Here is an 18,842-nt window from a genome sequence, read left to right on the forward strand (position 1 = left end):
ATCCATATGCAATGGAGGACTGATGATATATGAGATTTAGTGTAAAAAGTCTTATGTAACCTGATGCTCTCCAGATGTGTTAGCCAACAAATCCCAAATTTTTCAGCCAAAATGCACACAGTAATTCTAGTGGTCCAATCCAGCTGGAGGGCACCAACTTAAAGAAAGTTGGTATAAAATACGTATTAAAGAATCTAATTTTAAAAAGTTAATTTCATACGGTTTATGTGCCAAATTGTATAATGAAGGAAGTCACATCTCTGCAAGTTGACTCGTTATTTTTTCCCCTAAATATTTTTTACCCATACTGTAAAAATTGGAACAAAAATCAAGCATTCATAATTTCCAAACATTGATCGCTCCTTTTTCTTCCCCACCCAAACTTTTATCTTAGGATGATAGCTCACCAGTGCTAGGATCAGGTGGACCAAATTCAAGAGAGTAACGCAGAACAAAATAATTATTCCATACATAGAGCTGATTATCACGGGGGTTATAGTCAATGGAAGAGATGAACTGGTAAGGATTAGGAAAGGTCAGAGAGATCGGTTCTTCACGATTCATGTTAGTATTGAAGGCATAGTCAACACGGTTCCCTGCGGCCTCACTGTCATCATCCACATAGACTGTCCGTACCACATAGAGGACTCCACACACCATGAAAGCATTGGATGCCGAGCGTTTGTCATAGCCAGTTTCCCATGTGCCTTCAAAACGTAGAGTATAAGGATTGAGCTGGCTTACCACTAACCGTCCATTGTTGCTTTCAGTGGCATAAATGACCCATAGCCCATTTTCATCAACAGCCAAGTCAATGTCAGTCTTGCCACCCCAGCGGTAGGGTGAAGTGTCATGATAGTTGGCTGTATTGATAACTGTTTCTCCACTTTTAATCCGTGTCCGCAGATCATACTTGATAATGTTGCGTGTCCGCTCTTTATTGTAGAAGACTGCTCCATCGTATACCACAAAGCCGGTGCCATCGACTCTGTTGGGTAAGCGATATGTGGTGGTATGTCGGGCACTTACATAGTCTTCCCATGAGGCATACTCTGTCAGGGTGTCTGTCCTGTATGGGATCCAAGGCATGACATATATTCGGTCTCCAGCTTGAAGAGGATCCTTGCACCAAGCTCCAGACTGGTGCTCTGATTCATGAGCCGAGGTAGGTTCCAGGATCTTGTGCAGCGTCCCTGGGCAAACGAATACTAGGGAGGGGATGTAAGGGAGGAAAGGATGTTTGGGTAAAAGGGGAAGGGTGAAAATTCAGAAAGAATGTGACAGAACAAAGAAAAAAGAAAGAGAGAGAAAGAAAGAGAGAGAGAGAGAGAGGATAAATTTGTAAAAGGTTGTTGGCAGGAGAAGTGAAATCCGCGCTGAGTTTTCAGAGCAGCTGCAATCATGACACTTTTATCTGTTATTGAGCTGAGATGGCTCAGTGATGTTAAATAATGGGAGGGATGGGTGGGGAGCATCAGAGGAAATCAACACTTTGTCCAGATCAAATTAAAATGGGAATATAAGGATTCCAAAACATCCTCCCTCACTTTGCTGTACTTTGAAATTTAGCAGGGAATGTCAAATTGTTTCCCTGCCAAGTTCTAAGTAATATCATTTGGATAAGTCAGAACTATGAACAGGAGTACTGTTGAACTTACAGCTACAACCCCTATTCCCTGACCATATACTTTACTCATTCTATGGAGGTCAGAAGAGTTAAAAGCTCTGGAAAAGCAATTACAATGAGCTAGACCTCACAAATCTTCTCCACCGGAGATAGCTAGGGGATACATCTAATGGCATGGAAGTTAAAGCTTCCACATGACATCTTTGAAATTAAGTATGGAATTACAGCACTGTCTATCCTAAGGAATGCATTGAGTAGGGTCGTTGGGTTTATAGGGCTGATGGACTGGTGGGTATCTCTAGAGGAAGGACACCTTTTTTTTTTACTTTATTGGAAACTTATAACATATTGATTCCATTAAATCTTGAAATACACTGATCAAAAGATTATATATAGCACTCATAAAAGGAATTTGCTTGACCAACTCCATTGACCAAGATTAATCTACGCCCATCATCATGCTGCAACCTAAAGCCCAGTTTTACGTTGGCATAACCATCAATAATAATGAGGCAGAAAGAAACTGGACCCATTTCTGCATCTACAAAGGCAATTATTAGTGGTCTTTCTTTTCCTTGGGGTTGCAGTATAATTAGCTAGAATATCAGAGCTGCAAGTTAGCTCAGTGCAGTTCCTAAAACAGAAAGTAATCATGCATTTAGAAGCAGAAATTAGGAGCCCAGGTTTCAAACTTCCATTGCTTCAGACTCTTTTATCTCACGCCCTCCGAGAAATGTTCTTCTACATCTTATCACTGTCTTCCAAACAGTTCTGAGGAAATGCCTTCTAATGGAAAAAGAATGAGGGCCTGCCAGCCTGAAATATTCTACCATTATTAAACATTATTGAATGGGCAATGGGAAAAGAAAAACAAGCACAAAATAATCCAAAGCTTGGCTGCTTAGAAGCCCACTGAATATAAAAGACAGGGTGTTTTCCTCTTCCTCTGAAACAGACTACTTTTAAATCCTGGGGACAGAGAGCTGCAGATTAGCACAGGGACTGTCTCCCTTCTGGAAATAAGAGCTTACAGAATTATAGCAGAAGAATGCCATTCATTACCCAAAGCTTCTGCTTCCCATATCCTGGGTGCCATTTGAGCAACTTATCAGCCAGGTTTGATTCGAAGCAGCAAAGGACATGAGGCAAGTGCACATGGCAGGAGGTGGAGGAGTGAAGTGACAGTGTGGGGGGGGAGGAGGCTGGGTAGGGGGGAAAGGAAACCCCTCCCTTTCACCCACACCCCAATTGGCTGCCCGCAGTCTTGGGAAAAGCCAGGAGGAAAAAGTTTGAAAGGAAGACAAAAACAGGCCAGCATTCTGCAAGTATCTGCCTCTGGTTAGCTGGAGCAAGGCTGGGAGGAAAGAAAAGCATTTAGTGGTGGAAGGAGAGGTGGAGTGGAGTGAGGAGAGCAGGAGTGCAGCAGAGAATTCACCTTTCCATTAGAGCACATTGTTACTAAGCAGCTACAGAGAAGACGTTGGAGCAGTCAAACCAAATGCAAATTGTAGGGCTTAAAGGCTGTAAGATGTTTCCATTAAGAAGACCCAGGACTATATTGCTCTGGTGTACAAGTATTGACATATTGGTACATGCCTAGGGGAAACTGGATTGTCAGCAACCCAGCTACTGCTGGGTGCTAGCTTATAGTTTCCACTGTTAAAAGGTTCCCCCCCCCCCCGGCTCTGTAGTCTCAATGGCATTTGGGCTTTGTTATAGCAGCCCTAAAGTATCTGGCAATAGTTTTTGTGGATACAATAGTGAATTCTCTGCTCTCCCAGTATTATATCTGCACAGTTGCTATGAAATGCCACAACACTCCAGATGTAGCAAGTCTTATTTGAGTTGGGCATAACTTAGATTCCACATCAAACCATACCACCACACACTTGGAAGTAGATGAGATACACCAACAGCCTTAGAAATGATTTGCAAATAATCCAGGAAGGAGATTGGCATCAGTCATGGAGGAAAATAGCATTTTTGTCAATGCCAGCTCTTATAAATATTTATAAATATCCCTCCCACGATTTTCCAGATTCAGGCAGAGCTTCAGTGCAAATGGACAGAAATGCATTTCATATCCATTTTTGCATAAAGGAGATTAGGTTGGGATTCTGACCATACCCTGTGCCATGGTCTAAAAAGTTTAATTTTCTTCAAAACCAACGGGTTTTGAGCTTAAGAGGGTGATGGACTTTTTTTTTTCAATGGTCACAATCGCTGGATAACTCCAAAGGGAGCAAGCAGGGCTGAGTCAGCAACCTGGTGATTTCACTCTTATTCACGGTGTTTGGGTCTCCATGGTGATGTTGTGCTGCATCCTACTTAGTAATAATAAATAATTCTGATTAATAAATATTCTGCCTCTTGAGCTCATTTGGAGAACTAGTATAGGGAATGGAAAAGAGGTATTCACAGTGAGTAATAATGAGTGTAGAAGAGGGCTGAGCCAAGGCTTTTCTGATGTAGGTGACTATACTTTTATTATTATTTTGTCTACGAAGGCTGCAAGGACTATGACCAATAACGCTGTGATGGCACCAGAAATGTTCAGCCTGATTTTGAAGAATGAAAGAAGCAGGCTTTATTAGAGTTGACGATGTCTTTTAATGCCCAATAAATGTGTTATTTTTCCCCTGGAGGGTCAACGTATCTATTTTGCCCCTTCCCCTACTGGAAAAAAAATGCTGATGAAATTCAGTTTTATGACCTTGGGGGTTCTAAGGAAAGGAAATATGAGGTTGGAGTAGCCACATACGGCCCCCATGTTGTTCATCCCCTGTCAAAAATAAGGATGCTGGCTACTATAAACCTAACTAGTAAACATCATTCTTTCCTTGAGAACTGGAAATAGTTCTCAAGGAACCAGGCTAAGAGAGATAATGGTTATTTGAAAGTTACATTTCATATTAGAGCTATAATGTGCCAGCTAGAGATCCAGTGTTTACATTTTAACTTTTTAAGTACTCTTGTGCAAAGATTGCATTGATATAGCAGGCCAAGGAAGACCATCTGCAATTTGCCTATTCACTTTTAATTAGGAAGAAGGAGAACTTATTTTGTCTCAGTTATTGTCTACCAGGTGTTTGAAGATCATCTACTTAGTCTTTTCGCATACGACGACAGAGCTATTATTTGATCTATAGTGCAGTGGAAATGCAAAGTGACAAATGGGTTTACCACTGTATGGCAATGAGTCAAGGAGGAGAGAAGCCAACTAGCCTAGATGTTAATGACAAGGACTGTTAAAGATCCCTGTAGTGTTTTCCGTTGTGAATCACCAGACAAGAACTGCTTAATGGGAAACAGTTGGATTCTGCAGCACTGCATGATGTTCCTTGTATTAGCTATCAATCTCTGCCTAATCTCTGATTTTCAAACTTTTGTCATAGTGAGTCCCTCTAAAGTCAAGAGCAAACTTATTCAACACTCACAAAGTGTAAATTAAGACAATTTCTGAGGTTTTGCTTTTACCCACAAGGGTTTTAAGACTTAATTCTCAGGACCATGTCGGTGTTGCATCAAATTGGCTACTAACCCAATTTTTACTTTCATATTGGTGATACCTGTATTCCACAAAACACTTTTTATATGTTTCAAATGAAGTTCACTTTTACTCTCAGAAATGTTATCATTTTTTTTTTTTGGCATTCATGTCAGAAAAAAAAACCCACCAAAACCCTGGAGCATAATGTGAGAAATAACTGCCTACATTGCTCCTGTTGTAAAATAAGTCTAGAAATGAATGTTAGCCAGAGAGGATTCCATAGCAAGGTGTATGACTTGTTAAAGTTATCACTCACTGATCATGATAATTTCCTCCAATATTTACTATGGACTTTTCCCTTTTGCTAAGGAAATAGTTTCTCTGCTTATTATTGGCAGGGGCCATGTTGGATTTCCCAAGCTGGAGAATCCCCTCCCTACTATTATCCCCAGAAGATAAAAGCAATCATGTGGCCAGGGACCCATGCTATATCATGCCCAAATCCAACCAACTTTCCCTGCAAAATGATGGTCATGCCTCAGGGAAATAGTTCATAATTGGAAAAGTAGTCATAGGTGAAAAGCCAGAGTCTGAACCTGTGAGCTCCAATGGACATGGGTCTATTGACTTCCAGCACTTGAAATCCTCTCAGTACTTATTAATGGAACTTTACGAGTATCCTTGTCTATAGAGTCTCCTTCTAAGAGATACATTCAAAGGAAAGTTGCCTTTAGTCTAGAAATTCCTAACCAGTCTTATCCAACTCAACAGTATCCAGATGTGCTGAACTTCATTTGCCATTGTTCTGATTCAAGAAGGCCATTGGAATGGTTGGCTGGTCTACATGTAACTATCTAAATATTGTGTCACTATTCTGTCGTGCATTGCACATTGTGTTTTTCCTTTCTTTCAAACAAGACTGTCAATTATAGGGTTGGAAATGGGCAGATTGCCTGGAGCCATTCTCCAAGCCTGCTTCTTCAAAACGTGCAGCTAAGCCCAAGTAAAGACACTACAAACTTGAAAAAAAAGAGGAGTCTCAAGATCAATAACTACTATGAATGTCATGATTTACAGTTTTATGCTTTTCTTTGGAGCACTCACAGATGCACATCCTTATATCAATTGATGCTTATAAGAACAGCTGGACCATATTTAAAAGTATACTTCCAATTTAATGAAGCTTATGGTTTGTGTTTCTTGTGCATTTGGGTAAGATATTTGTTTGCACATGTGTATTTTTACATATATGCAAAACATTCACTCAAACGCATCCAACTATATTGTTCTTCATGTAAAAATATCTACATGCATCTGTAGGTACCTACAGATGGTCCTCAACTTATATATAATCATTCATTTAGTGACCAAAGTTACAACGGCACTGTATAAATGACTTATGACCATTTTTCACAGGCATGTCTGTTGCAGCATCCCCATGATCATGTGATCAAAATTTGGATGCTTCACAACTGGGATGTATTTATGACAGCTGCAATGTCTCGGGATGATGTGATCACCCTTTGCGACTTTCTGACAAGCCTAATCAATGAGGAATCCAGATTCACTTAACCGTGTTACTAACTTAGCTGCAGTGGTTTTTCTTAACAACCATGGTAGAAAAGGTACAAAATGGGATGCACAGCTCACATAAGAACTGTTTTGCTTAAGGACAGAAATTTTGGGTTCAATTGTGGTCATAGGTTGAGGACTACCTGCAAGTGAATGTATTATTTTCACCCATCAGACTGGAGATGTCGGCGTATTGGAGATAATTTGACCTGAATGATGGTTTGTTTTACTTGAACATCATTTTCAGTTTCTTGTCCCCCACTTTGAAGCTAAGGAACCTGAGATGGGATAGGATGGGGACACAGAAGAGACGCAAAGGATTTCAGGGCTCTAATCTTGCCTCCCTGCTCTGAACACCTGCTTGGCAACCTTGCCCCGAAGCAGCTTCCTGGACCTTCACAGGTTCAGCTCAGCCCAGTTTCCCATCTGGGTTGGTGGGGTGGAATGGATGACTCCTGGCACAGGGAGGAGAAACACACCATTAAAGAATGAAGCGCTGGAGAGGGAGGGGCAGCACAAAGCGTTAACCGGTTCCGATCCCTCATGGATGGGGTAGTGCCGGCTCAGCCTTCTAATTCGGGATGGGGGCAACTGTGTTCTGGGGTTGGGGGAGAAGATGTCAGAAACAGAGAAGGAAACCATCAGTGAAAAACCACATCCAAAAACCATGGAAACCTGTGGAAAAGAAAAGTATAAGTATATGCCTCCATCCCCAATCTTGGGGAAAAATTCCAAACCAATGTAGTGGGGGGAAAAACGTGCTTTTAGAACAAACTAAACAGAGAGAAAGAGAGGGGAGAGAGGGGGAAAAGAAAGACATGGTTTGGGTAGAATCAAGCCTGGCTTTTTAGTTGTACTACCTTGCAATTAATTGGTTGAATTCCTAGATCTAACTTGACAGCTCGTCTCTTGTTCAAAGAGGCTCATTGCAATTGTGATTTCAGATTTCTTACATTAGGTTAATAAATCTAGCCAATACGACACATTTAGTGACCCCCTTCCTTCATGCACCATCCCCATCTTCCCCCAATAACAGACAGAGCCAATGATCATGACTGCAGCTTTCTTTAAATTAAAAAAAAAGCAGAAATGGAAAAGAATTTTTTAAAAAACACAAAATCACCCAGGATTTGATTAGGAATTAAGAAAAAAGAAAGGAAGGAAAGAAGAAAGGAAGGAAAGAAGGAAAGGAGAGAAAGAAAGAAAGAGAAAGGAAGGAAGGAAGGAAGGAAGAAAAAGAAATATGTACAAAAATTAAAAATGCTCACATTGAAGTGGTTAGTATAGCACAGTGGTTCCCAAACTTGGCAACTTTAAGACTTGTGGACTTCAACTCCCAGAATTCTGGAGAATTCTGGGAGTTGAAGTCCACAAGTCTTAAAGTTGCCAAGTTTGGGAACCACTGGTATAGCAGAATAATTGACTGCATACATATTCTTACTTTGGGCTTATCTGATTTCCATGTCATCTTGATAGGTAAGGCTCACCAAAAAGAGAAAAAAGGCTTTTCAAGCTAACTCTGAGTATATTCGCAAGGCAAGTAAACTCAATCTGAGATACAGCTTGGGAATTCTCATCAAAGAACTGTACAAGCTTTGAGTGAAATTTCCACTGAAGTATGGATTACAAATGAAGTCATTAATGCTCAGCTTTAGCCACACATGATTCACTTTGCTTGTCAGAGCATAGCGAAGGCTGAGTTTATCCTTGCTTAGGATGATGCCTAGCGTCAGCATCTATTCCTTAGGAAGTATACTACTAATTATAGAGTTCCTCAACCTGGTGGCATCCTGACTAAACTACAGCTCTCATCATCTCCGGTCACCATAGTCAGGGACAACCCACACTTCTGGAAGTTGGGGAGAGGCTCAAAAGAATATCCCCATTGCACCCAATAGTGGATTTTAAAAAACCCTATCATTTCAAGAGAGCAATTTGAGGCTGAACTCGTAGTTTGGGAGAAGGAAAAAAGGCCCCATTGATTTGCTGAATATAGGATCAAAAGGTATGCATATCATCTGGGATCTTGTTGAATGTCTAAACCCAAATGGCTTCCATAATGGTAACAATGATCAATGCATACATGTAAAGACTTTTTAAAAAAATACATAGAAAGCCCAGGAAGAAGTGTTTGGAAATGCCCAAATTGAAATCAAAGCAGGGGGATTAAATAAAAACAAAAAAAACCCCACCTATTGTTCTTTTGTAATTTCAAAAAATTGTAAGTATAGAAAGAAGAAAGAAAGAAAGAAAGAAAGAAAGAAAGAAAGAAAGAAAGAAAGAAAGGTGGTTGAGGTAGGCCAAGGTACCCAGTTGGTTGCCATGGAAACATGAAGAAAGGAGCAGAGAAAATCAGTTGAATGATAAAAGACGCAGGCAAGAACGGTTTGGAAAAGTGTATTTCCCCTGAAGGAAGCAAAACCAGAGAAGGACAGGCATCGCCCAAGCATTCATGGTGCTTCCCCTCCACATGTGAGCACGGAAACATGGAACGTTTGGCAGGGCTGTTGTTAGATGATGGCTTTACCTCCTTTATTTGCTGAGTGGCTGTTTAGTGATTGGCAGATTTGTTTCTAGAGAGGATGCCAATTGGAATTAGTGAGACCAAAGAAAGAAGAGGAAGGGAAGCCAAGGGGAGGGCAGGTGGGTGGTTAGGAGAAGACGGGGCAGGGAGAAGAGGGAAAGGAAGGTCACATTAAATATGGCCACAGAGAAAAAAAAAACAAGGTGCTGGGTTAGGGGTGGGGTCAGTGGTAATGTTGTTGTTTACCTTTCTGTTCCACTTCTACTTTATGCATCGAAGGGAGAGAAGAAAAAATATATTGAAAAAAAAAGGTGCAAGAAGGAAAAAAAAGAGAAAAGAGATTAAATTCCTTTTGTTTCTGCCCCCCACCCTAAAAGTAACCATTTTTTTTTCTTCAACTGTCCATCTCCCACCCTCCCCAATCTTCCCACCAGCCCAACAAACACCAGCCCCTCCCGCTTTGGAGTCACATCAAGGCAGAGAGCGTGTGGGGTTTGCTGGGGGAGGTCTCCCCTGGGTCTCCCCCTCCTGACCGCATCTGAACAGTTTGAGGTGTGCGGGGGTCCTCCTCCCCACCCACCCTTAAACTTGGTGCCAGCGACATTGCCCTTCAAAAGAAAAATCAGAAATCAAAACCAACCAGGAAGGACAACAAAATTAAGAAACACAAAAGGGGGGGGGGTGTCTGCTGGGTGGAAAGCATTTGCAGGAGAAAAGAGCAGAATTGGGGAGAGAGAAAGAGTAAGCAGAAATATGGAAAAGGGAAAGAGTAAGACTGAAAAGAAAAGAAAAAAAAATTCCCCAAATCTTTACTTAACGTCTATGGAACGCATACCCCCAACCTGACCACAGACGTGCACTACCGGTTCGCCTACTCTAAATCCAACCAAAACTAATCATCTGTAAATTCATGGTATTGGATCTGGGTACTTGAGAGACCGCCTACTGCCAATTACCTCCACTAGGCCAATAAGATCCCATAGATTAGGCCTCCTCCGAATCCCATCAGCCGGCCAATGTCGACTGGCAACTACCCGGAGGAGAGCCTTCTCGGTGGCTGCTCCGACCCTTTGGAACGAACTCCCCGTGGAGATTCGTACCCTCAACACCCTCCAGACCTTCTGCGTAGCCCTTAAAACCTGGCTGTCCCGACAGGCCTGGGGCTAAAGACTTCAACCCCACTCGAATAGTATGACTGTTGCGCTTTTTTAACGATGTATTGTCTTCATGTTTGTAACTTGTCTGTCATTCCCTCCCCTTGAATTGTGAGCCGCCCTGAGTCCCCTCAGGGAAAAGGGCGGCATACAAATAAAGTAATCTAATCTAATCTAATCTAATCTAAATTATAAATCAATATACATTTCTACATGTTAGTATTGTTCCTATATCCCTTTTCCTCATGGCGTAGGACCAAATAGATTGCCAGTCTATTTCTTAAACTGAGGGGCAGACTCTATGGCAGTGTTTCTCAACCTTGGCAATTTGAAGATGTCCGGACTTCAACTCCCAGAATTCCCCAGCCAGCAAATGCTGGCTGGGGAATTCTGGGAGTTGAAGTCCGGACATCTTCAAGTTGCCAAGGTTGAGAAACACTGCTCTATGGGGCATTTTTTAAATGGGTCTCACCACAAATACATCAACAGCAAATTTGTTCTGCCCAAGGGACGGTCATAGTATGGAATATATTGCAGTCACCATTCCTATTAGTCCTGAGGAAGGGGCTTAAAACCCTTCTACCTGTACCTTTTGGGGCTTTCAAGTCAATGTTGACTCCTGGTGACTGCAGTTTTCTTGGCAAGATTTCAGAAGTGGGTTTGCAATTGCCTCCTGCCTAGGGATGAGAGAGGGGTCTGCTCCATGTTCACCCAGCTGGCTTCATGCGTAGGGCGGGGCAAGATTTCAGAGTCTCCCAGTTTTTGCCTGATTCCTTAATGTCTGTATTAAACTGGCTTTCACCTGTAACTTTTTGAGTAATTTTAAATTTCTGAATTTAACCCTTGTTTTAGAATTTTTAAACTGTTCAGAATTACCTGTTAAATGTATACTTTTGTAAGTTGCTGAGAGCTCTTAGAGGGGCAGCATCTAAACTTATAAGTATAGCTGTAAATAAACATATTTTCAGCAGTTTTGTAGAAGTTGAAGTCCACCATTTTCCAGGGTCTAACTAATGTTCTGCTAACTTGGAAGTAGCTCTGAAAACATTCTAGGAAGATCCATCCCTCAATCTAGGTTAGGGCTTTATGAAGGCATTCTGCCATTCAGTTACGGTTTCTCAACTTCATAGCTAGATTAAAATATCAAATCAGAGGTTCACGTTCAAAATTAAACAATGCTAGTTACTAGATTTTCCAATTCTCATGCCAGGTGTTTCTGATAAAGGGCTTAGACAATCTCTATAAGAAATACCCAATCTTCAACGGACAAATGGAAGATTCCGAAGACTGGCCTCAAATAGAAGAGATATGATAGATGGCAGGTGAATAATTTAGAAAGTAGTCATATAAGAAGAGCTAGGAATCTGGGAGTTCTACCACCAAAGCCAACTACATGATCTTGGGCCATTCATTTTCTCTCAGCCCTAGAAAAGAGACAATGGCAAAATACTTCTTAAAACCCTTCCCAAGAAAGCTACAGGAACTTGATCAGGCAGTCTCCAAGAATCGGACACAACTGAATGAAATATATACATATGCATATACATATATGTGTGTTTCTTTTTTCTTGTTGAAGAAAACAACAAACACACAAACAATTCAACTGGTAAAAAAACAACGCATATTAACAATTCAGATTTTCAAGAAATATGGACCAATTTTCTGGAGTTGATCAGTTTACAACATAATTTTCCAGGCGTGTTTTATTGTCATAATTATAATGTTGCATTTATATTATATTGTTAATATCATAGTCTGTATATGGTTTTCTATTAATTAGTTTAACCTAACAAAATATATAAGTTAAGGTCTGTCAGGCCTCGTTTCTTTAGATACATTTATTCTCCCAAAACCAGATCTAAAGCAACATACATTGGAGTGGTGACTTCTGAATAATCTGTAGAGTAATCTACATATATTGTAACATCAATGTTACACAGGACAAAATTAAGCAGATATATAAGAAGGAAATGTCAGAAGTAGCATGTCTTTACTCTCTGATGGAATTTTTTATAATAAGAAGCAGGAAGCAAAAACAAGAATATAGTGCTATAAGGAGAGCTGTGGTTTGAATGAAGTTGAAACCTTTCTGAACTTAATATAAATTATGGCATACAGTAGCAATCACACCAAATAGTGATCTGAGCCCAATAGCAACTTGGGTCTAATTTAAGCTGCAGTTCAGAGTGTAAATAAAGGGTAGCTCTATAGTGTGGCAAAGGCAAGACTGGGCAACACAAATTCATAGAAAATTTGTCCCAATTATCTACTAGTCATGATATCTAATTGGAACTTCCATATTCAGAATAGGTTTATCTCTAAAGTTTCTTTGCTCTTTCTTTTAATGTTTTGACTGTGACCTTTATAGAAATATCTGTAATTAGATCTTTCTTTCTGCTTTATATAGTCTACTATCAATAAAGAATAAAATTTGAGTAAAAAGAAATATCGAAATAGTAAGATTACTGGAGATGAACTTTGTCTTCAACTGCAGAAAGATGTATAAAGAGCACTTTCATAAAATTAACAAAGTTGCCATAAGCAAATGGTATAAATATATACACACAGGAACACAATGGAAATTTTGCTAAGCAAATGCAGGTCATGCTAGTACTATCCAGGGAGTCTACCAGGACATGCTCAAGGCACAGACTAGAGTTAAAAAAAATTCCCAGAAGAAAGTAATGGCAAACCATTTTCATTGGTTGCCAAGGAAACTATATGGACATGTCCATGAAATCATCAGAAATTAAAGGAGACTTTACATTTCACAATCCAAAACTTCAGGGAACACTGTATAGTCCCAGATGGCTTGGCAAAAGTTATAGAATAAGATAAATTATAATTTCTTAGTACCTTCAAGTTCTGTTTCTACAATTCTCCAAATTATCTTTTAGAGAGATTAATTTTAACTTTTCGGTGCCTTTAGCATACATTAAAATTTTAACATTAACAGAGAGGATATTTTTTTTTATTTTTCAATTAGTGAAACTCTGGATCAGACTTTACCAATGTGATATCCTCTGTAAGAACTAATAATCCTAACTCATATGACCATTGACAGAATATTACAGATGGGTGTTGTAATCCATTGCATCTACTGGGTGTTAGCAACTCTCTGAATTGCTAAAAATACACCAATGCTAATGGTCAGAACATGACATCAAATTTACTGATCATTTACACAGAATTTGAATAAAATAATGAATAATAGCAAAAGCATTTAGACTTATATACTGCTTCATAGTGCTTTACAGCATTTTCTAAGCAGTTTACAGAGTCAGCATATTCCCTCATAATCCTCATTTTACTGACCTCGAAAGGATGGAAGGCTGAGTCAACCCTGAACTGGTCAGGATCAAATTTCTGTAAGTGGGCAGAGTTAGTCTGTAGTACTGCATTCTAACCATGGTGCCATCAGGGCTCCACATAATATAAGTGGATTGCCAACATGTTGTAGTTCAGAAGATTAGAATTTCTTCCCAAAATTTATGAGAAGGCTTATTAGATACTTATTATCTATTATTTATGAGCCTTATAAATACAAGTTTGTTATATACATAAAGGAATGAATCTAAATTGTATGAATATATGTATGTAAACAAGGATACAAGGAATGATGGTAGGACAGCTGAAGCCAGCAGGATCTTGAAGCACCAAGAAACTGTCACTCAGATGAGTTTAAAATTAGATGGTTTGTACTAAGCCTATGGAACAGCGGGTCTCCAAAATTAAAAGACAACCCTTTTAGGAAGTCAAACAACAATTGACTGGCACTTGGCTAACACTGCAGATTTTTGTAAGAAAAAATATGCCTAGACATCTAATTTTGTTGCTGGAATCAACTTTAAGAAGGAGATTCCAGTTCTGGATTATCAAACCAATCAAAAGTGTGTGTGTGGAGGGGAAGGAAGGTATTTCTGATCCTTAGGTTAACCAAATTAACACCATACTTTACTGCCTTTAAAAAAATGATATAAAACCAATTATACATTTTATATGTTAAAAAACATGTGCAGCATTATGGTATTAAAAGGAGATCCGGTAGACGAAGTTCCTAAGTTCTCACAAAAGAACGTAAAGAACCACAATTGCATAAGTCGCAAAAGCCTACACTATTTGTCGCCTCCATTGGCAAAGGACATTTCTAGCTAATTGTGTCCCAAGGTTGACCTATGGGAACCACTACCCAGGGTTTTCCAAGAATTATGCACCACTAGCTCCCTAGTCAGAAGTGGAATTGGAACATCGGAAGCCTAGAAGAAATGGTCTGAGTGAAGAAGATCAGGATAAAAGGAGACTGCATTTGCAAGTGCTCATAAATAAGGACAAGTAGATTGTAGCTAGAGACAGCAAGGGCCTCCAATTTTGCCAACACATAGATGTGAGCAGAGAATCAATGAGGAAAAAAATAGAATGATGAAGACTTGTTCTATTAAAATAAATCAAGCCAGAGCTCTTTAAAGAAACATGGACTCTGCAGCAAGTCTTAAAAACTTTCCTCATATATCTAGTCACTTTGTACCTACGCTATTGTTTATTTCAGCAATTAGTTCCTTTGTTAGCTGCTCTTGTTACTACAAGAACATTCCAGCACTTCTATTGTACCACACCATAAATCTACTGCTTTTAGTCCTACTGTCATTGGCCACTGCAACTATTATTTGACATTCTATGGAATTATCGAAGTAGCTGAAGCCACTTAAAAGTCCATTTTATCTTCACCTGTTTTAGAACACTAATAGGCAATTCAAGCATACTTCCTTTCAATTCTTTATAATATCTTTTTTTCTTATTCTTTTTTTAAAGTGATGCCAAAAATTGAACATGCTCCTCTAAATCTAATGGAACAGTATAAGTATTATTTCCTGACCTCTGCTAACAAACTGAGCCAAAATAATTTTAATAATAATAATAATAATAATCTTTAAAAAAATGAGTTTAATCTAAACCAGGGGTGTCAAACTCATGGCCCGCGGGTCAGATGCATCGCACACTGGCCACGCCCATTCCCGTTTTAGCGAAGGGGGGGAAAGTCACGATATGTCACATAGCGACGTGACAATACGAGTTTGACACCCCTGATCTAAACCATCCACTCATAGCACAGCTAGAATGACTACATATTTTTATTTTCTACCCTTCAGACATATGTTGAGTCAGATTTCATGGCTGTAAAGCAACCCCCCCCCCCCAAATAAACCTTCAGAACTTATTTCTCCAATAACAGAGAAGGATCTTTCAAGACATATCCTTATTAAACATTTTACAAACATTTTTGGGAGTAGTCATAATGATTCCATTATTTAGGGCAAGGAAAAACAGAAACTAAATTTGTATTTATTGGTAGACCTTAAGAGTAGTTTGTAGTAAATTTGCAATGTCTTCCAATTGTTTAAAAATAGTTAACTGTAAGATTTTCTTCTGCCTAAATCTGTTAGTGAAATAGTAATAATAATAAAAACCTTGGAGCTGGCAAGAATGGACTTTCATGTGAAATAACTCAGCATTTAGTTCATTCAGATATTGAATTCAGATCCCCAGGTTTGTGCCTAGAGATGCCTTCATTTTTAATTCCATGTATGTATAAAGCCTTGGTTTTACTCCTGTGATTCGAGAAAAGAAAAATTAAATAGAACTCACAAGCCTGAATGTAGCCACTTCTGGGCTATGGAACTGACTTCCAAATGAAACAGATAATACGATTTTATTTGTTTCGGCAGACAGCTAAAGGCAGTCTAAAAGGAATTTCATTTCTTGATGTGTATACCTATCCTATTTTTGCCTTCAGCAAACAAGTTTTGTTGATTTGTGTGTGTATGTGTTTTTAAATTTCCAAACCCTGTTTAAAAATAGATTGAAAAATGTAGCCAGGCACACCTCAGATAAGCAATATCTCTTCCTTTTTTTTTTTTTAACTACAACCAAAACTGGAGACACATGTGACATAGTGTTAAGAAAGGAGGAACACACTGTGTGAAATTAAGCAATAAGGTTGTCTGAATTAAGGCTCAAAATTTGTTTTTAATGCTCTCTGGAATTACGCCTCCCAATTCCTCCTCCTCCTCACATATCTTGATTCCTACAGCACCTCATAAGAATTCTGTACTGCTCTGAAAGCAGTTCTGGATCTCTCCAATCCTATCATGCTGGCAGCGTTGGAGAGATGAACCAATTTATTTCTTGCTCAAATACGGTGTAGGTGAAATTGCAGGAAAACTGGTTTGTTTGCTTTTTTGCAATGCTGTGAAATGCTGTGACTTCACAGAGCTGGTGAGCAGTACATTTCCCTAGTGAAGGGCACTCCTACTTCACCTTGGGCCCAGCTCTTCGATGTAGGCTGCCCTCCTTTAGAGAAAACGATGGCTTCCCTACTCCACAATAAAATCGTGGTTTTTTTTTCAGGTGGCCACAAAAACACACATTTTCTCTAAGAGCTGACATTACTTTAGGAGGCCTCTCCTCCATTTATCCCCACAGCAACAAGACAGTTGTTGATATCAACCATTCTAGGAATTTGTGACTAAACAAGGGCTCAAACATATCTCTGGGCCTAAGCTCAGCTGATCAATTATATTATTTATACAAATAGCCAAATTAAGAGGAAGTAAGCTCTTACCAATTATGAATAAAGAACCTGTTGAAAACTACACCATACATTCACCTTAGAAATCTGGACCATCTTCTGCAAAAGTGTTGACAATATGAAGCTTTCCATCTAATCTAAATCTGCCCAATGTGGATATAAATATTTAAATTACCAATAGGGACTACTAAGGTCAGGCTCCAAAAATGTGGACCCTTGAATACTCTTTCTGGCACAATTCCCTGCAACTTCCTGTTCTTTGCCTAGTTTTAACAAGTCTTGTTTGGCAACTCCTCAACCATTTCAATCATTTATAGGAGAGAATCCAGATACTGTACGAATAGCTACCTTTCCTGGGCGGGTGGTGGCATCACAAGGTGCTTAAATATCCACATCCCATCATTTGAAAAAAATCCCTCAAGCAGAGAGGAACCCAAGTACCCCTGGTCTATGAAAAAGCAAAGGAAGCAAGCGGCAGAAAAAGGTGGAGTGAAAGAAGAGAAAGGATAGCTGGGAGGAAGCTGAAAGAAGGTAGGGAAGAGGGAGGTTGTGTTTAAAAAAAAAATATTGACATCATAATAAAAATCCACTTAAAAAAACCAAAACCAAAAAAATAGGACACATTAAATGGTATTATTTTTCCACATGACAGACTGGCCCCTGAGGAAGGAAGATTGGTGTATGGTTAGAGTGGAAGGAGCTGCAAAGAAAGAAGCAAAAGGATCTGACAACAGAGGCCACTCTCATTTCTGCTCTCACTCTGTGACCCATCTCTCCCCGCCACAACTCCAGTGTCTTGCTTTTCCCTCCCATCACCTGCCCCAGTCCTGAGCCCAACAGAAACAGCATTGGGTCAAGCTTTCCCCTGTTTAAATAAACAGGATAGAGCAACCAGCGGAGAATAGCAGAAATACAGAGACAGGACGAGGTGTAACAAGAGCAGGTACTGGATTCCGTTTCTACAGAAAGCCCAATGTGACCACAAGGCATTTTTAAAAGAAGGAATAATGGCTTCACTTAGCCATGCTATATCCTTGGCTTCATAAACTGTGGCTTGGAAGTTGTTGATGTCCACTCTAGATATGTGTGTAGATATTCTAGCTTGGAATGGACTCATTCATTAAATGGTTTTTATAGAAACCTTTGGTTTAGCCTAAGTCAACATCTCTCCATGCCAAGACCAGAATGTGAGAAAAAAGGAGGGAAAAGGGGATCATGGAAGAGTTCATACTAACTTGCTTATCCACAATTTCAAAAACGTGGTGGATGAATGCCTAAACAATGCTATGTAAAGTCCTTCATGGGAAAAATATATAAGTAAATTAGCTAGTGCATTTTCGTGATAAGGAAAACTTGGTATGGAATTCCTAAATAAACATGAAGTGTGCCAACAGATCTACATGGCCATCCTTGTCTGCATCCATACAATACATACCTCTGTTGTACACAATACTACATATATAAAAATATGTCTTTTTGCATGAGATTGAAAAAATATAAGGGCGCTTGTGTGCATATGCCTTTGTACATATACACATAATGCATGAATACAAACATTTTAAATTACAGAAACATGCGCATATGTAATATCCATATGACTATGTGTAAAACTGAGGGCCAGCTTGGTGTGGTGGTTAAGGCCTCAGGAAACTGTGAGTTGTAACCCCAATTCAGGCACATAGCCAGCTGGGTAACCTTGGCACAATCATTTTCTCTCAACCCCTGAGAGAAGAGGGCTATGGCAAACCACTTCTGAAATTCTTTGCCAAGAAAACTGCAGAGATTTGTCCAGGGGCTCTCTGAGAACTGGATTTGATTGAGCAGGGGGGAAAAGTGTAAAACTAAAGAAATGAATTTGTAAATGTACTTATATGTAAATATTACTTATA

At 39.5% G+C, this 18,842-nt stretch overlaps 1 protein-coding gene across 1 annotated transcript in view; it reads right to left on the reverse strand.

Annotated features, from left to right (window-relative positions):
- The window catches only part of ADGRL1 (adhesion G protein-coupled receptor L1), a 139,072-nt gene that overhangs the window by 25,310 nt on the left and 94,920 nt on the right, over positions 1-18,842 (reverse strand). The window contains 2 exon segments of the mRNA XM_032211328.1: positions 408-1,208; positions 9,460-9,474. Of these exon segments, the coding sequence (XP_032067219.1) occupies positions 408-1,208; positions 9,460-9,474 (816 nt within the window).

The sequence above is a fragment of the Thamnophis elegans genome, chromosome 2 (genome assembly GCF_009769535.1).
Source record: "Thamnophis elegans isolate rThaEle1 chromosome 2, rThaEle1.pri, whole genome shotgun sequence".
NCBI classification, from domain to species: Eukaryota; Metazoa; Chordata; class Lepidosauria; order Squamata; family Colubridae; genus Thamnophis; species Thamnophis elegans.